The 20,541-nt window shown below is 35.3% G+C and overlaps 1 protein-coding gene across 2 annotated transcripts in view; it reads left to right on the top strand.

The window, feature by feature from the left end:
- grid1b (glutamate receptor, ionotropic, delta 1b) overlaps positions 1 to 20,541 on the top strand; it is a 467,814-nt gene that overhangs the window by 231,286 nt on the left and 215,987 nt on the right. For both annotated transcript variants that reach the window (XM_073828690.1, XM_073828691.1), the window contains exon 2: positions 6,925 to 7,209. In XM_073828690.1, the coding sequence (XP_073684791.1) occupies positions 6,936 to 7,209 (274 nt within the window). In that variant the 5' untranslated portion in view covers positions 6,925 to 6,935. The remainder of the gene's footprint in view (positions 1 to 6,924; positions 7,210 to 20,541) is intronic.

Below are 20,541 nucleotides of genomic sequence, written 5' to 3' on the forward strand. Positions count from 1 at the left end.
TACAGTAGGCGCAAATCTTTTCTGATTCATAAAATGTATACCTCACAACATTTTAATTACCGAAAGATTGTACATTTGTTTGTGTTTGTCCAAGGCTAGGTTTTTTAAAGAAAGAATTGGCCATCCCAGTTTGCTCTAGTTCTGCAGTTGCTGAAATGCTGCATGAGGTAGGGTCCTGGGGATCCAATGTTGAGTTCAAGGCTATGGAGAGTGAGTCAGTTTCTCTTTCTCTCTTGCTCTGCCCTGTACCACATGCAGTGTATTTTTTCTGTGATTGTGAGAGTGTTTGCATGCAAGGTGTTGTGTTCAAGACCAGAAGCTTGCAATGTTTATGTTTCTATCTACTACTTAAGTCTCTGAGTTCAGTCATGGACACGATCTCACTTGCCTTCTTGCTTCTAGCTACCGAGCATTCGGACATTATGCTTTGTCAGTTCCACTGTGACAACAATTCAGCTTTGCGTTTTCGATCAACATTTTTCTTATTCATGTTTCTCGCTACTGTGTTATTTAGGGATAGGCTTAATCAGAGAAAAAAATATCAGACTGTTTCAGCTTATCTGGATTTGTCAGTTTTGTCAGTTGTGTTGCATTCCATGTTTTGGATGACAACTGTTAATTCAAATGAATTTATTTTAATAACACTTTTGGAACTCAGACGACTACAGCGTCATTGTTTATGTTATGCACAATCATGGGGTTTGCTTTTAGTGACAAAGCTTATCAAGTCTGGGTTCTTCTTTTCGGTCTTGCCTTAGCACCTTCTATCTTCACAAAGTGTAAGAACATGAACAGGCTTCATTGTGGTTCCAGGGCAAATATGTCTTGGGTTACTTTAATGATTAGCTGATTTTGGCTCAGTCTGAGGCTCTGGTGTCTTTTGGCATTGATTCTCAATTACTTTCAGGGGAGAGATTTGAAAATAAACCTTCAGTAGAGTGTTTCGTTGCAGAAAAAAAACTGTATTTATGGTGTTCAAACTGATCTTATGCACATTTGTCTACTGGTCATTTCCTTTTGCTTTGCTTCTGAACCAGTTCGGGACAGGGTAAAACATTCCTGTACTGTAGATCTGTTTTATAGACTTTTGGGTCTCATGGCAGTGGCTTTACCATTATGCCTGGCTCATATGGGACCATTTTTCCAGTGGATATAGCCAATAAATTTGTCCCTGTTATCCCAGTCCTTTTGATGCTTACTGCTTAACAAACATTATGCACAAATGCTATCATACCATTAGAGTTTTTGGTAACACTTTCTATGAAGCCCGTATTTATAATACATTATAAGGGTATTTCTAAGGCATTATAATGAATGCATAATGCATTATAAAAAAAAAAAAAAACTTATAATATGTTATACCATCTCATTAATAATCGTAATAACAATTATAATACATTATAATACTTGAGTATTTGAGGTTATAACTTTTAAGATTATGATTATTTATAACACTCAATGGACGCCATATTAAATCTACTTAATTTATAATGGACTATATCATGTTACATTTATTTTTTACATTATATTACATTTTATTTTGATGGTCCACTTATTCTATTTACTATAAGCTTAAACTTTCCAACTACATTTCACTCTTTAGAGTATTAGTAGACTTAGGTTAAGGTTAGGCTAGGTAGAAGGTTCATGTACTTGCAAAGTTACATATAATATAATATAATAGTTTATCTTTTGTGGAAACATCTAAATTTAGTGTTAGCATATATTTTGCATACTACTAATGATAATTACTGCTAGCTGACATGGAGTTGCAGAGTTAATTATCAAAAGCTGTCTAAAGGGTATCATCAAAATAATCAAACTGATAAAACAAATGTGTCATTACACATTCATCTGATCTGATGCCTGATCTTAGGGGTTCTTTGGGAAATATTATTATAATTACTTATAAGTGGTCTTTGTATGCTTTAAGTAAAGTGACATGAGTAAAATGGCAAGATATGAGACTTATAATACGTTATAACTATGAGGAGGTAATCATACTCTTAAAAGCTATAACCACAAATAAGTAAAAATTATAATACATTAAAACTGTTTTTATGAATACTCATGAGATGATATAACATATTATAAGGTTTTTTATAATGCATTATGCATTCATTATAATGCCTTAAGAATACCCTTATAGTGTATTATAAATACGGGCTTCATAGAAAGTGTTACCGAGTTTTTTCCTGCAAGATGACTACAACTGACACATAGTCAGAAGGTTGTGGTGCGGTTTTCAATGGATGCCCAACCTTCAGAGTCTGAAGGGGTGAACATTTATGTGGCATATGAATTTGCTTGAGCTGATGGTGGCTTTGATCCACTTTCTTCCTGACATTCAAGACTGTCATGTGGTCATTAGGAGAGCCAACAGGTTAATTGTCTAATATGAAAAAAGAAAGAAAGAAAAAAAAAAAAAACTGTCATGGGAGAATACATGTGTATTCCATCTCACTGAAAAGTCCACTTCTTCCAGTACTTGGAAGTATGGGAGAAAACCTTCAGAAGGCAAAAAAAAAAAAAAAAATAAATAAATACTGGCAGTCAAACTGAACATATGCATGATCCATGCACATTTGTCTACTAGTCATGTCCTTTTGCTTTGCTTCTAAATCAGTTCAGGACAAGGCAAAACAGTCTTCTAGGTCTGTTTCATAGACTTTTGGGTCTCATGGTAGTGACTTTATCAGTGGCACCATTGTGCCTGGTCCATATGGGACCATTTTACTGGTCAGTAAACTGTCAAGAATTGGAGAAAACCAAGTTCACCTTCTGCTGATAGAACCATTTTTTTAATTCCACATTTTATTATTGTATCTAGAAGGAGCCTCCTTAGGAGATCCTTGTCAGAGTCTGTCAATGTTTCCAGGCATGGGGGCCCATGTGGCATTCCTCGCAGGAAATGTGGAAAACTTTGTGGATTTGGCCTTTTAATGGGGCCTTTTGATTAGTTTAAAAGCATATGCTGTTTAGGTATGTTTAAGCTGGTCCTTAGTTGGTCATGAGCTGATTTAAGATGGTTATAAACTGGTTATGAGCTGGCCCTGAGCAGAAGCTAGTTGCTTAGGACCATTTTAGGATTAGCCAGCATATAACCAGCTCAGGACCACTTTAAACTAGCTCCTGACCAACTAAGGACCAGCTTAAACTAGCTCTTGACCAACTAAGGACCAGCTTAAACTAGTTCAAACTAGTTTAAAACATTCCTAACCATGCAGCATATGCTGTTTTTTTTTTTTTTTTTTTGAATGCAAGATCTCTTTTTACAAGAATCTATATGCTTTTGAGTGTTGGTAATTTTCACTGACAGCAAACTTTAAATGCAATTTACTGCCTTGTTCACTTAATTTTCTCTCTCTCTCTCTCTCTCTCTCTCTCTCTCTCTCTCTCTCTCTCTCTCTCTCTCTCTCTCTCTCTCTCTGCGGGCACACATTCAGCTATATTTAAGGTGTATACTAGGGAAAGCTGACCCTAGAAATGCTTGTTCTTGTGTTTGTTCTAGCCTTTGTTTAAGGCCTATATTCTACGCTTTAAAATCCCCAACACTGCTTGCAATCAACAGTTGCATCTCAACAGCTACTGAATGTACTTCAATCAGTCTAATGAGCTTAATGATGTTAAAATCTGAAATGAACCTGGGAAAGGTACATTCAGATTACTAAGCACTGTAACACATTTGCTGTAATCTGAATGAATGAATTAATAAATATTGCATTGAAACTAAGTTAATTTTTAAAGTTTGAATTTAGTGGCATTGCAGTCTTGCACTTAATGAGCTTGCAGTGTTGTTTAGTATTTGTCACATCAATAGTCTCTGCAAGTTGATTATCTGCCATGATTTCTTCTCTAGCCAGTGCCTCAAAATGACATTTCAATATCTCTCCACTAAGAACCGAGTTTCTCTGAGACGCATCCATCTATTGATCGGCATTGTATTACACTTTTCTTTATTTTTCCTCCATGCTGTTAGAGAGGTTTAAGTTTTAGAAAAATAAAACTTTGTCTCTTCTAGATGCTTTTCAAAAATCACTGAACAACATAAAATCCAAATTTACCATATTTACTTTTAATACACCTTCCCTGATCTCATTGTGTTTAACGCATCAGTGCGTGTTATTCAAAAAAAAAATAAATAAATAAATAAATAACTGTTTGTTTCTGTATTCTTTCATCAAAATGTAATAACTTTGCCTCTAAAACTACCTTTCTTTTCAGCCAAAGCCACAAATCCCTCTCAGTTTTCAGCTCCTCCTGTTCAACCGACTGCCTCCTTTCTGGTATCAATTGGCCAGTTTCCATGGTCCAATGAATTCCAAATGGATAAAAATCAAGTCCTGCTCTACCTTTTTTTCCCCATTGAATATCCTGTTTCACTAAGAATTAGTTTTCTGAAGTAAAATGGATTTGAAATTGCGTTTTAAAGAACAAGGAACCAGAATGTTTTATTTTCATTTAACCCTCAAAACAGATTTTTGAGTTTAATCATATAATTATGAAATCACAACCAGTGAGGCATCAACCTTTAAGCCTTTAAGAAAATGCAACACTATAAAGCAAAAGTTTTGGGGTTACCAATCACCAGAAAAGAAAAATCCACCACCAACAGTATTGGAACTAGAGCAGTAATACATTAAAGGGCAGTCTAGACAACTGATTAGACTCTAATTGGAGTTTGAGCCATTATCCGCGTCTCAGCCTTAAGGACCACATTGCTTTTGGGACCGAGAATATAAGACTAGTGTTTTAAACATAATGACTTCTCAAATCTTTTTAAATGTTGTGCACAAGCTATGTGTACGATTGTATGAGACTTCGTCATTTTCCTGTACTAAGCATCATTCTAATAATATACAGAAAGACCTGGGTATCACCCTATTATAACATTGGGTATCACCCTATTATAACATGTTGATTAAATAGGAGCTATAAGAATGGCAAAGATGCTAGAGGCTACATAATTTTTTGTCCCCATGGAGCTCATTTCTTGGCATGGCTTCCGTAAGCTGAATAAAATGCATATCTCATTTCAGAGGCCAAAACAAATGAAAATCAGTCAGCTGTTTGGGGCTGTACTTTTTATTTTGTTTATTTTTTTATTTTTTATTTTTTTGTCTATGAAAAGGTCACTTTTTGTGACACTGAGGATACACAGAGCTCACTTTACACAAAACCAAGGATTTTAATTAAGACGAGGTCAAAATAAATCTCAATTGGCCTTGATTAATACAAAGGCATACAATGAGTCTGTCCCTTTATAATGTGTCAGCGATTAAGCATTGAAACCATGCTCAAGTAGTGTCCTTTTATGCTCAGAAAAAAAAAAAAAAAAAAAAAAACTGTTTTATGATGTTCTGTTCTAGATTTTAATCTAAAAAATAATTACTGGTTGAATTAAGTGGCTTTACGATTACTGCACAATTAGAAAATGGGCTTTTCATAATCTGCACAGAGAGAATTCTGCTTAGGGGTTGGTTGTTATGACCAAAATCGAGATGGTACGAATATTTTCTGTTACACAATCAGTATTGATCATGGCATAGTTATCTTTGCTGCAGAATCAATGATAAAATGAATTACTATATGCAAAATAACTGTGTGGAAACAGGTGTGATTATACAATTAAATACTTTATATATGAAAGTTACTTCATCATTGTACAATTTCTCTCTTTTTTAGAACTTGACGGAATTAAATGAAAATATGGGTTACACTTTGTTTTGGGTTCCTTGTTACAGTGGAAGTACTGAGTAATATTTATAAACTACTTGTACTTACTATATGGTTAGGGTTAAGATTAAGGTTTGGCTTAGGGTTACTTGCAATTATGCATAATTAATTGTTAATATAATAGTAAGTACATGTAACATCTGTAAAAAGGACACCTGTTGACCAAACTTTTGTGCTGGTACAAAATCTCCATTGGATGCCCAGTTCTGCTTCTGCCTGTTACTTCATTATGTAATTTATTTTCCAAAATTCTCGATTAACTAATTGTGACACTCCAGATTTGCGTTGCCTACAGAGAATAAATGTCCATGATGTAACCTTTGCACACTAGTATCACAATGCACAGTTAGATTCTTTCTTGGAGTTTTAGTGGCCATCGACTGGACATAATGAAACAAAGATTTGAGTTGTGATTCTTTCCACTGTTGATGCAGATCTAATTTTCCAAATTGTTGAATTCAATAAACATCACCTGAGAAATGCCATATAAAATCTAAATGTGAATGCCTAAAACATAAACTAGGGTGCTAGGGTGTTGTGAGTGTTATTCTGGTCACTAGATATGGTTTTGGTTTCTTCTTCAATTAAAGCCTTTTTTTTTCTTTTGCCCATTTTGTCATCCACCAAAAATCTAAATAGTGTAGTAAATGGGGATTCTCCATTTAAAAGGCTTTTAGCCAGTCACAAATTGTTATCTGTGTTTGCTGGAGCTGCAAAGAACATAACCAAATTATTTCTAAAGCTACATTTTAGAGCCACATTTTGTCTTACCCACATAATAGACCTCTTACTCACTTCACACAACTCAGAGTCATCAAAAATAAATAACTTCAAAACTTCAAAAATATTCTCTGCCCATGCTTTGCCGTCTTTTATTTAAAAAAAGAAAAAGTAAAAAGGGGGGAATTGTTATGTTAACTGTTCTTCACTGATAGCATATTATGTTTTTTGTTAAAGTGAATAAGGCAATAAAAGGAAAGTAGCCACTACAGGAATTGTCACACTTTTTGTTGTCTGTTTCATACTTTGTTATAAACTGTAACAGCCATTCTGTATTTCAACACCATTACCAGCAGATCCATGTTGCAGCAGAGTGTCAGATGTCCATTGCTTCTGCTCAGGCAATGCTTTGGTTTTTGATAAACAGTCAAAGCTCATCAGTTCTCCCTCTTTTCTTTCATTTTGCAGCATGTGAACTGATGACGCAGGGGATCCTGGCTCTGGTCACGTCTACAGGCTGTGCCTCGGCCAGTGCTCTGCAGTCCCTGACAGATGCCATGCACATACCTCACCTTTATGTCCAGCGAAATGCTGAAGGATCACCCCGTACAGCATGCCAACTCAATCCAAGCCCCGATGGAGAGCGATACACCCTCGCAGCACGCCCACCTGTCCGTCTAAGTGATGTCATGTTGACATTAGTTGGTGAACTGCGTTGGCAGAAGTTCATCGTCTTCTATGACAGTGACTACGGTGAGTGATTGACTGCAAGAAAAAAATGACAGAAAAAAAAATACAGTTTACATTCTGATGAGCATGTTGCGTATTTGATGTGGTGTAATTACATGTGATAATTTGTGATTTAGTTAAAGCTGAGTTTACAATAACAGTGATTAAATCATTGGAGTCTCTGAGCTGTTGGTTTGTAGTAGCATTGCATGGCTGGTTATTTGCATAAAGTTGCAAAAAAATTTAGTTTGATTGATTATTGGCAATACTTTCTTTTGAGACCATAAATGGGAAGAATGTGTTTAGCATTATAACAATTATTAAATAATTGGTTGAAATACAAGTTTCATTAGATTTGATAAGTACCATAAGATTTACCTTAATACTTTGAGCAAAGCGTTGTGTTTTAAGACATGTTCATACTGAATCAGCAAGCAGTGTTCTCTTGAAGCGTTACAGATTGACCTGTAAGGACTCCACACAGGTGCAGCATGAAGAAATGGTTCAGATGACTGCTTTACAAGCCTTGATTTTACTTCACATCCATGAAATAGTGACAATGAGAGAGAAAGCGATGTTAGAACTTATCCATTCAGAGCAGCTGCACAGGTCTTAACTTTAGAATGGAATACCAGTATATGGAACACACATTCAGAAATGCCATTTGTTTGAAGCTTTGATCATAAGATGTTAACAATAAAGTAGAAGAAAATTACAAGGAACTCAATTTTTTTCCTTAAGTGTACACATGGGTGGTCAGCCCAATGAAATAAGAATGACACACAGGTTTGTTTGTCATTCTCATTTCATTGGGCTGACCACCCTATTTACCACTTGCCCTGTATCCGACACACATAAAGTGACCCACACATGGAACTGCTTTCTAGTTACAAACCCATTTTTCAGACATTTTTCACAAAGTAGTTGTAGGCATTTGGGATAACACTTTATTTTCATTGTCCACTTTAGACATTCTACTAACTATAAGCAACTTTGCAACTATATGTCAGCTACCAGCCATTAACCATTAAATGTATGCCTTGGGTCTTTAGAGACGTGGGACATCATTCACTACCCCCTCCCTCCTTCATTTTGTAAAGTTAGACATCAGCTTTATTAGTATTCTTCAATCATAAAAAAAAAAAAAAAAAAAAAAAAAATGTATATAGGGTCACTCGAGAGCCGAGGTGTGTAATAGTGTAAGTATATTTTTCTGTGCAAAAATATTAAAATACCTGATGATTCGATACATGCAATTTACGTTTATTCCACAAGGTGCCACTGTTTAATAGACAGTAATGATGTGATGTTTCATTCATAATTACTGCAGGCATAACAAAAGAATATAATTTGCAACAATTTAACTGGTTTGAATGGCTTTGCTGCAGCACAATTTCTATACGCAATACACTATAAATGTCACTATCATTTGATGGTAGATGCGGTGAATAAACTGCCAGCGATGCATTTAAGGGTTAAAGCATTAGTAGACAGTCTGCTTAATTTTCGCTAACACTTCATTTTAATGGTTCCCCAACACATATTTTACTGACTGTAAGTAAATTTGCAAGTCAACTTATTCTACTAACTCTAACACTAACCTAACAGTCTGCTAACGCACCAATGAGAGTTAATTGACATGTATTAGCAAATTAATTAATTGTAATGTAATTGTAGAGTCACTTATAGTTAGTAAAATGTCTACTAGTCTAATATCGAACTCAAACTGTTGTAGTCAGTCATATAATGGCAGTCAATGGTAAGCAAAAAAACATACACAGACAAAACCAAATTAAACCCTGTGGCTCCTGATGATACACTGAGGTCTTAAGACACAAAACGATCTCTCTGTGCAAAAAAACTGAACAGTATTTATATTATTATTTACCTCTGATCCATCGCAACACTCTACTTTCCTGAGTGCGTTCACAACAGCCCACGAGTGATGCGATCTGTCACACGTATACATCACTCATTGATCACATAGTGCATATTGGCCTCTCAAAATGGTAATTACTTGTGCTTATCATGATTCTGGCAACCAATTAAAAACTAAAAGATTACATTTGCTTGTGCAAACTCATCTGGGAGTGTTGACTTTTCACTGACTACATTGCCAGAGCATGTTGACGGGCCGCTGATGGGAGCGTGCTCCATACAGCTGAACGTTCCGTCGGATCAGAGGTAAATAATGATATAAATACTGTTCAGTTTCTTGCACAGACTGATCGTTATGTCTCAAGAACTCAATGTATCATCATGAGCTGCAGGGTTTAATATGGTTTTGTCTGTGTAAGTTTTTTTTTACTCTTAAAGATTTGGTAACCATTGACTTCCATTATATGACTGACAGACTGCAACAGTTTGAGTTTAAAATCTTTGTTTGTGTTCTACTGAAGAAAAAAGTCACCTACATCTTGGATGCCCTGGGGGTAAGCAGATTAATATCAAATTTTCATTTTTGGGTGAACTATCCCTTTAAAACTGTCATTTATTTATTGCTAAGAGCAACAAATGCAGAATAAACTGTAAGCTGGCATGCACTCAATTATGTAGTGTGACTGAAGCTAAATGGACTAAATCTAAGCGAAAACATGGCACAACATTGATTTAAGAGCTTTGTATGCACAGCGTTCACACAAGTGGTTTGCCATTGACAATTTTAGGAATTATCAGACTGCTGGATGCCACAGTTGACCAATTAGAATCAGGGATTCCAAAGAGTCATGAACCATAAAACACAAACTGCATACTGTAATGATCAGTCCACTGAAGCAGAGTAGTTGATGAACCCAAGTGCAGTTTATTAACAATGTGAAATCCAAAATCCCAACAATAAACAAAGACTTGACTTGACCAGACTTTACAAACTCATCCGACAGCAGGTTACAACATCAATACACGACAAGAGAAATTGGCAACAAGAGAGCTACTTATAGCAAATGAGGGTCACATGATACATTGAAACCAACCGATGAGACAACAGAACTGAGAACCACATAACAATGAACCAATGACAACATGACTCAGGAACCAATGGCAGGAATACATGAGGATCAAGGGAATCACATGACTAAACAGGGACCATGATTAAACCCCAAAATAAAAGACATGCAAACATAAACATGAAACAAAATACAAAACCAAGCATGACACATAGTTATTATTCTACTTAAAAATCATAATAGAACATAATAGTTTAGATGTATGAAATAATTCATTCAGATGATTATGAAAGGGTTAGTTCACCTTTAAAGGGTTAGTTCACCCCAAAATGAAAATTTTGTCCTTCCTTCATTTGTCTGTTAAAAGCATAGTGTTTTAATTAAGCAAAGCCAATTGGATTTGAAGCCTGTTGTGTTATTGTGATCTCCCAAAAAGAGGTGCCTTTGCTTTTGCCAAAGTCTGTGATAGAACTAGATTTGGACTATAGACTATATTATATTTCTCAATACATTCTTCAAAGAATGAATGAGCTGAGCTATTCTATCCAGATTAATTTAATAATACAATATTCTTACCTTGAACAAACGATTCTGTATCACTCCCTCAGGATTTTTGAGAAGCATCTGAGATGAAGGTATTACTCACATGGAACAAATGCCTTTAAATTTACTAAGATATGAAAGTGCAATCTCTGAACAATAACACTTACCTCTAGGTTCCATCTTTCAATTTTTCTTTTTTTTTTCCCTGTAATATCTTATTTCTAGAATTTTAGTAAAAAAAAAAAAAATCTAATTTCCAGGTCGAAGGATATATTCAGGCAATATAGTTAAACTAGAGAGCTGACTTTATCTTGCAGTCTGATTATACCTTAGTATCTCTGCCTATTACATGAAAATCACATAATGCTGCTTTGTTTGAGGCAAAAAGCGAGAAGCTTTATTTTAGAGTGCTTTTTACCTCACGCAATACTCAATGCTGCCGTGCTGTAAAACGTCTTAAGATCTCAGAGCTAAAGCATTAAAGTCTATGCACTAATGGCACACAGTATGACATGCACCCAGCATACAAAATTAAATCTCACCACGCACAAAATGCAAGTTAAAACTGCACTCAAAAAAGCACCTTTTGAGCCTACCTATAGAGGTGTACAGCCACAGAGTGTGAGGATTTACATCTATAAAAAGTGTTTTAATTATTAAATATATTTAGAAAAAAAAACTATTATGAGTAAAGTATTCATCTTTTTTTAGTGTCAACATTCAGATGACTCTTCACAAAAATACACACATTAATTAAATAAGTTAAAACTTTTTCAATTAGCACCAGATTACTGAACTACACCTCTAACATTATGATATTTTTAAATGATTAACTTTAAATGATTAACTACGTTAAACTAACATTTGGTGTGAATTGTTAATAACATAGGCTCCAACAATTTAAATAACATTAAATAAAATATGGTTATGTGTGGCATTTTCAATCTACGCACTGCTGACTTTTAACAAACTATTTTTTACACTGTTATGATGCGCAGAAACTTGACCTCTAAAGATCTCACAAACAATTTTTTGACACATCTTTACTCTACATACAGTGTGTGAAAAAGTGTTTGCCCCCGTAATGTTTTTTTTTTTTTTTTTGCATGTTTGTCACACTTTAATGTTTCCCATTACATCTGGTGTAAAAGTAACACAGCATTTCAGAAAAAGAACATCATACCAACAGTAAAATATGGTGGTGGTAGTGTGATGTTCTGGAGCTGTTTTGCTGCTTCTGGATCTTGAAGACTTGCTGTGATAAATGGAACCATGAATTCTGCTGTCTACCAAAAAATCCTGAAGGACAATTTCGGGCCATCTGTTCGTGACCTCAAGCTGAAGAGAACTTGGTTTCTGCAGCAGGACAATGATCCAAAACACACCAGCAAATCCACCTCTGAATGGCTGAAGAAAAACAAAATGAAGACTTTGGAGTGGCATAGTCAAAGTCCTGACCTGAATCATATTGAGATGCTGTGGCATGACCTTAAACAGGCGATTCATGCTCGAAAACCATCCAATATGGCTGAATTACAACAATTCTGCCAAGATGAGTGGGCAGACTCATTGCAAGTTATTGCAAATGCTTGATTGCAGTTGCTGCTAAGGGTGGCCCAACCAGTTATTAAGTTTAGGGGGCAAACACTTTTTCACACAGGGCCATGTGGGTTTGGATTTTGTTTTCCCTTCATAACGCCGGTTTCACACTGCACGCGTAAGCAGGACGTAAGCAGCGCCTATTTTTTTCGGCGCCCATGTTAACAGATTAGAGCATTCACACCGCATGCAGAGGCGGCGCGGCAGCGCGTAGCAGGAGCAGAGCAGAAGCATCAGTGCCGCGATAGTTTCGGCGCCGAGTCTATTTTTGCTGCGCCGCTTACGCTGGATTAAAGCCACAGTGCATTGTTCTTCATCAAAATTGACCTGATTAACATAAAAAATAACAATTTCACCATAAAATCGTGTATCATGTACCACAATCACGGCTTAAAAGACTCAGGAGCACAAAATAATGTTTTTTGTGGGGTTTTATAAATAATGTCATACTTATACTTGTTCAAAACAATCACGTTAGCAATGTTTGTACTATTTTCTGCTTATTTTGATAAATACAAGAATCAGAACATAAATAAATATAGCCCCAACAGCAGGGGCGACTTTTACCCCAAATACCATAATTTTACATATTCTTTTAGTTATTGAAAAATGGTTGCTTTAATTATCTTAAACCAAACTGGGAATCATTAGGACAACCTTACAATTTAGCGTTTCTCATTTATTACTTAAATCATAAAAAAGAGAAAGATAATTTGTTTATCTTGTAAACTATACAGCCTGTATGCTGCCCATATCATAAATAAAAGCACATGACCGATAATTGTCGGAGAACACCTGAAATGCGCAACTGATTGAACGATATTCGTTGAAGTTCACAGCGCGCGCTGCTTCTGCGCTGCCTCTGCTCTGCTTGCGCTTCCAGTGTAAAATCAGCGTAATAAAAAACTTAATTCAAAAACTGCATGTTGTGTTTACTTGTGTTATCTTTGATTAATATTTAAATTTGTTTGATGATCTGAAACATTAAAGTGTGACAACCTTGCAAAAAAAATTAAAAAATCAGGAAGGGGACCAACACTTTTTCACACCACTGTATGTATGACATGAGTTATCTCTCACATTAGCACAAAATAGTAATGCACTAGTTATGCAATGTTAACTAAATTTGCCAGCACGTTTGAATTTTAACTTCTGTGCTTTCACAGTCTTTAGTAAGACTGATGTACAATCACGCTTACAGTCAAATCTCACACCAGAGAAGCTATGTGTCTCATCGACACAGGCTCTTTCCAGCAGGATGTCACCATCAGCTGGCGCTTACATTAAATATGAATAAACCTGAATCATTTCCTGTGGATGCTTTTTTCTGTTGATTTGAGCCTTTCAGCACTTGAATTTGATCTCAAATTCCTAGCTATAAAGTTACACACTAAGAAAAAATAAATAAAAATAAAAATAAAAATGCTTTCACTGGGTTGGTATCTTTTCAAAAGGTAAACCCACAAATTAGAAATGTAAATTATATCCGTTTATTTGATTTATTTAAGGTATAGAATGTTATTCATTTATCGGGCTACCAAAAATAAATAGTTTACAGGTGCAGGGTTGGATGTTCTTTGTTTTTCAGTTGTGTGCAACAGCAAGGGAAAACACTTTTATTTTTGCCTACTGCGACATATGTACAAGGTGAGGTCAGAAGTGTGTGTGGGAATTAGAAAAAAATAGCCTATGGCACCAGAGCGAGAAAGAATCATGTTGAAATAGGACTGAAAAGTCCATGTAGATCTCTACCTATGGGATTTTGTGGGCAGAAGTAAGACAAAACATAAAAATTGTGGGTGGGAGGGGAAGAAATATAAGTTATTTTATATGAAAGTGAGTTTGGAGTTTTGGAGGACTGAAAAATTGACCCCACAGACGTGTACTGTAGATTTAAAAGCACCACAGGCTGATTCTGCTATTACATCAGCATACATACTCTTTTTAACATTGTCCTCCAAATCCATCTCAATATCACTGCCTCTGATGAGCTAAAGCATTTAAAAGATATGGGACATTTATTCAAATTAAGGCTTTTGTTGGGCTTTATTGGGAGCAGATGGGGCTGGGGTCTGGCGGTCCAGGGCCAAGCTCAGACCGGACTCCCACTGACAGCTGAATGATAATGATTAAGGAGAGACCTTGGATTTCCGTGCTGTTTCCCATCTCTTCCCTGCATCTCCCTTGTGCTCTTTCTCTTCTCAAGCTCTCCGATCACTGTCACACACCATCTCTCTCGCTCTCTCTCTCTCTCTCTCTCTCTCTCTCTCTCACTCTCTCTCTCTTACACACACACACACACACACACACACACACACACACACACACACACTGTCCTTTACTCTGAGACATCAAACACACTAAAGAACAAACGTACACAGCGAGGCCTCTGAAACGTGTCCTGCTCACTTCCTGTGATGCTGCGATCTGTTGTGTGAGTTCACACAATGTCCCTTCTACACTACGGCACAGCAGGCTGGCCCAAGTCAAACCTCTGTCCATTTGGAAATTTTCATGACCATTTGAAATACACTATATTTTTTTGATTTTATTTTTGTTTCATCACCTGGGAATGGATAAGAAAAGAGAATACTATCAGCATGAAGATCTAACCAAAGTCGCTCAGCCGTCCACACTGCCATAACCCTCACAGTTTGTTGTTGATGTATTCCAACACTTTCTCTCACACATGACTTCATTGCTCTTTCTTCACAGTAGGGCCCTTTTTTCAATGGCTGTCATTCACTAGTTGGCTTCTGAACTCCCTTTGGAGTGTATGAATACCATCCTCATAGACACCTCCTGTATGAAGTCCCATTTCCCGCTGAAACGCTCCTCTTGTATTCTTTGTGCAGCCAACATTGAGATACCCCATTGTTTTGTAGCCTGCAGACTGTTTTCGAGGTGCACCACGGTCTTTATGCAACCAGAAAAACAGAGACCGCCGGAATCTGCATTTTCTATTCACAAGGCTGTTCACCTACAGTCCCTGAATAGTTTTCAGTAGTGCATCAATGCCAGGCCTAAAAGGACTGACGGGTTACAGCGGAGTTTTTGAAATCTGTCCCTGAAGGGCCACTGCCTTGCAGAATTTATCTCCGGCCCTAATCAAAGGCACCTGAGTAAGCTAATCAAGGTCTTTAGAGTTAGTCTAGGTGTGTGTGTGACTTTGTCTAGTGCTGAACAGGCTGCTTAGCATCTGACTTGAAGCAGTGCATGCCAGTTAAAACATTTTATGTAGGCTGATGGACCCTTTTCACAAGACTGTGATGACATTATCATGATCATAAATCCTTAAAAGTTTTTCATATTTTGATTTTTTTTTAATGTATGTACATTTATAACACTATACTTGGTTTCACATTTTTAACAAGTTATAAAAAAATGTTCTCGCAAGGGTGTTTCTAATGCCGCGTCTATGGGAGGGATGGTAAATTTGACATTCTCTCTTCTGACTTCTGATATCAGTCTCTCTTAATTTTCCCAACACTATCGTAAAGTTTTTCTTTTCCTGTTTGAACAAATGGGAATGCAAAAAATGTATTTGTGGTACACTTCTATTCACTGCTCTCCGATTTTACCCAACTATGACGACTTCCGCTATGAGAAACCCGGAAATGTGAGAAAGGTCCATCCAGATGTTATATTGTATCACGGTTGTCACTGAATAAAACATGGTATAGGATTATGTTTAACTTTATTCTTGTGCATACAGGCTCTGTACACAAAGTTCGGAATGAAAAGTGTTTCTTTTCCTGCATGAAGAAGTCTGAAGCACCTGCATGTTTGACAAATATTGTATCTAATCCACTTCATCTCTGATAAAGTATGCAAACATAGTGCAAGCATTACTATGTTAAGCAAAATGTATCTGACATGATGGCACAGTTTTTAAATTCTCCCCTGACTGTAAGCGACAAATCTCACTGAAATCCAGTCGCAACTGAAGTTGAACACACCTGATGGGTGCTCTTCAGTTGGAAGGCTGCATGCTTCCTATACCTATACCATTCTGACTAAAACATCTAGCCTAGAGTCCTCTGCAGCATTAAATGTTAGCACGTCACACACAAACAAACTTTACTTTTCAGCACAATGGTAACCACAAAAGCTTCACATAATCACTTTAAAATGTCACATATAAGAGCATTAAACACTAACAGGCCTTTCCCCTTTCTAAAATACATAAAATAACACTTAATTTTAGCATTGTAATTGTTTTTTTTTTTTTTTTTGGCCTTGCATTTCATAAAGAAATTGGAATGTGTGAAAAGAATTGTACACTTGATACACCCTTCAATATGGAGGGTGAATGTTGGCAAAACAAATGCTGCTTTTTAAAGATCTCTTAAATTGAGACCATCTGATGGTGCTTGGTGGCGTATGTGGCAGCTGAGAATTTCAATCTACTAGAATACAGCCTTCCAATGACAAGCGCTTCTGATATCAGTCTCTCTTAATTTTCCCAACACTATCGTAAAGTTTTTCTTTTCCTGTTTGAACAAATGGGAATGCAAAAAATGTATTTGTGGTACACTTCTATTCACTGCTCTCCGATTTTACCCTACTATGACGACTTCCGCTATGAGAAACCCGGAAATGTGAGAAAGGTCCATCCAGATGTTATATTGTATCACGGTTGTCACTGAAAAACTGCAGGGCAGTGGACATCCATGGTGGAATTTGAGAAACCCTAGGTTTCAAAGAACACTTTACTTTTCATCAAGCTGAGTGGGAAGATGCTTGTGAGCTCTGATTCCTCACCAGAGGAAGAGAACAAAAAAAAGCTTTGGGTGAAAACATCTAAATTAATTGATTTTATTTAAGGTAGTATATAAAAAGTTAGGTTGGATTTTGTGAGAAAAAAAAAAAAAAAAAAAAAAAAAAATATATATATATATATATATATATATATATATTTGTTGTTTGCATGTATACATTGTATCCTATATCACTTAGGAGACTGCAATCTCAACGGGAGAATTAACTTTCTGCTTGCTTTTCATTAAATTAACTGTAGAAATCAGAGCAGTGTGACTTGATAGAGGTTGATAGAGTTAAATATGAGCTAAGATCAGATGCACTGTTGTTGGTTGGCATTTCAATGTACTTGTGGCTTTGAACTTAAAATATAAAATATTATCCAGACTGTAGTATTTTTCTTTGCATATTTATGATAATATAATTACAGAAGTGAACTGTACAGCGTGCAGTGTATGCAAGCTAAAACTGGGGAGCTGATTTAACTGTTGAAATTTGATATACTGTATTACATTAGTTTTTTAAAGACCTTTCAGGTTTTTCTAAATTGTATTGCCTATAAATTCAACACAATGAGAAGTGTTTGTCATGTGAAAATCTGTTATGTGAGCTAGACCGTGGCTCCCGCACAATGGGATATAGACTGTAAACACTACATCCAGAAGACAGAAGACAACAAATTCACTTAAGAAAAACACTCTAGATTTTCCCATGATTCATAGCATTCCCAGAGTCGAGGACAACAGTGGATAGTACAGTCATTTGTAGTTATTGAACTGAGTTCAAATGATTCACCTTAGCATCTCGCTGGCAGCTCATGCATATATAGTGTACTTCGGTTGGAGCCCTACACACACCTCATTAATTACCTTTGCTTTGCTGAGTCTTTCATTAGCTATTTATGCCCCACTGCTCTGGTGTTTAGAGTAAACACATTGTGTGTGTGACAATAGAGTAGTGTTAGCTGTAAACTTCTTAAGATGACCTGCCATGATATAAATGGCATTTAATGAAAGGCAGTGATTAATATGACTGAGATTCACTGGGTGGACCCTAAACGAGGGCATTTAAAGAATTATTTAGTTAGTTATGTATGATTTCGGGGCACTTAAAATCTATAAATCTAAACATAAAATTTTTACAGATTTTATGTCACCTCTAAATGTCAATAAACAACATTATGTGTAACAATATTTTGGTATATTAGTGGCTAATAAACTATTGATTTAAAAAAAATTGTAGTTGGTTAAGATGCTGATACAGTATGTAATCACTGAAGCCTCAAACTTTACTCGGGTATCTTAAATGTAATTTGTCAACCCATTTGTCATTGGAAATACATTTTACATTTGCAAAATGCAAATTCACTGCAATTTTTAGCAGAAAGGTAGCAAAACACTAACAGCGTTTGTTCCTTTCACACTATGATTACAGGGTAACACTTTATAATAATGTTCAGTTGTAAGTCTTTTATAAGTGATTAGTTAATGATGAAATAATAATTTACAAAACATTCACAAATGATTAATAAGTGATATGCTAACAATCTGTGTATGTTTTGTTAATTCATTTACAGGTCAATTACAAGTAATTAGTTAATGATGAACTAATTATTTACAAAACATGACTATGTGTTTATAAATTATTAATAAGTGATATGTTCATTTTATTGTAAGTAATATGCTAACGATTTACCAATCTGTCATAAATTATCTTAAAAAATGGCATATCATGAAATAATCAAACAGATCCTTAGTAAATGGTTAAAAAATTACTAGTTAACCCCTAAACTGTCACCCCCATTTTTTAAAATAGGCGTGAAAGTGCACCATCCAAACTTCAATTGTTGTAATTCATGAACACTTTGGGTCTAAGGTAGGTCTCTTTTTAAAGAAAACAATCAGCAGATTATTTCAGAAGCAGAATTAAAAAAAAAAATAGACAAATTACAGAAGTTTAAATTTACTGTAAAGAAAATACACTGTACACATTTTATTATATTTTAGATAAAATACATTTTTTACATAATAGGTGTTATCCTAAATTTGATATCAGTTTAAAGCCTTAAATCTAAAAAGTTCTTTTAAATTTGAAGTTGATATGGAAAAAAAAAAATTGAGGTTCCTGTGAAAGTTTGTTTGGGGCGTTATGAAATACAAAATAACCTTATATAATTCATACACTACATGGTGCATAGTGCATTAGTGCATAAGTACATAGTGAATAAGTGCAGAGTGTATAGTCATCATTTGGGGCGCAGCTCATGTTTACCAAAAAAGACATTTTTACCCTCACCAGTCAGCCCTTACATTGCAGTACTCATCAGTTGTAAATGTTTTACAAACCTGCCGGGTAAAGGTTGTGTGGGTGTCAGGTGGGTATACACACTGGGGGAAAGACCTTTGAATAATGACTCAAACATTTACAACTGATGAGAAGTTTACACTTTAGATTAGGAGATGCAGAAAGATTTGTAAATGATTTATTCATGATGCGATCTTCAGTGAAGGATAAACATTTAAATGATTGATATTTTAATTTTAATTTTTAAGTGACAAATAATATATTGACTAGTAACGTATTAACCACTTACTAAGGATGTGTTTGATTATTTCATGATATGCTATTTTTTAAGATAACTTACAACAGATTTGTAAATTGTTAGCATATTACGTAATAATCATTTGTGAACGTATAATCATGTTTTGTAAATGATTAGTTCATCATTAACTAATTACTTGTAATTGACTTGTAAATGCATTAACAAAACATACACAAATTGTTAGCATATCACTTATTAAACATTTATGAATGTTTTGCAAATCATTATTTTATCATTAACTAACCACTTATAAGTTACTTACAACTGAGTGTTATTATAAAGTGCAGTGGTGGAAAGAGTACTGAAAATTTATACTCAATTACAAGTACTGTTACATTGCTGAAATTGTACTCAATTACAAGTAAAAGTACTGGTGTTAAAAAAGTACTTAAGTAAAAGTACAAATTACTCTTCATAAAAATTACTCAAAGTACTAATTACTATTTTGCTGGTGGTATTTATTGAATTATCCATAATTTCTGAATCAGACAAGATCCAAACAACAAAGCACATTTATGATGTCATGGTACTGATCAATCTTAGATGGTTGTTTCCTCCGGGGAAAAAAAATCATAGAATTGTATATATTAGAAAAAGAAAAATATGAACTACCTCTCAGACATGCATGTCTTAATTTGATGTTGCTTTAAAACGTTGAAATGTATGATGCTTTTTATTCTGAAGATGAAAGTTGTCTAGTTATTTAACTGCCCGCGGCGCTGGCAGGATCACTTGATTTTTTTCTCCCCTTATTAAAGTGGATACTCGTTCAAGAATAAGGCATTGTTCAAAACTGTGCTATTTAACATATCTCTTTTATTTGTGTACAATCACAATAAAAAACAGATGTGTATTTGTAAAAAAAAAAAAAAAAAAAAAAAATGGAAAGAACATGCTGCTGGGCGC

The sequence above is a fragment of the Garra rufa genome, chromosome 22 (assembly GCF_049309525.1).
Source record: "Garra rufa chromosome 22, GarRuf1.0, whole genome shotgun sequence".
NCBI classification, from domain to species: domain Eukaryota; kingdom Metazoa; phylum Chordata; class Actinopteri; order Cypriniformes; family Cyprinidae; genus Garra; species Garra rufa.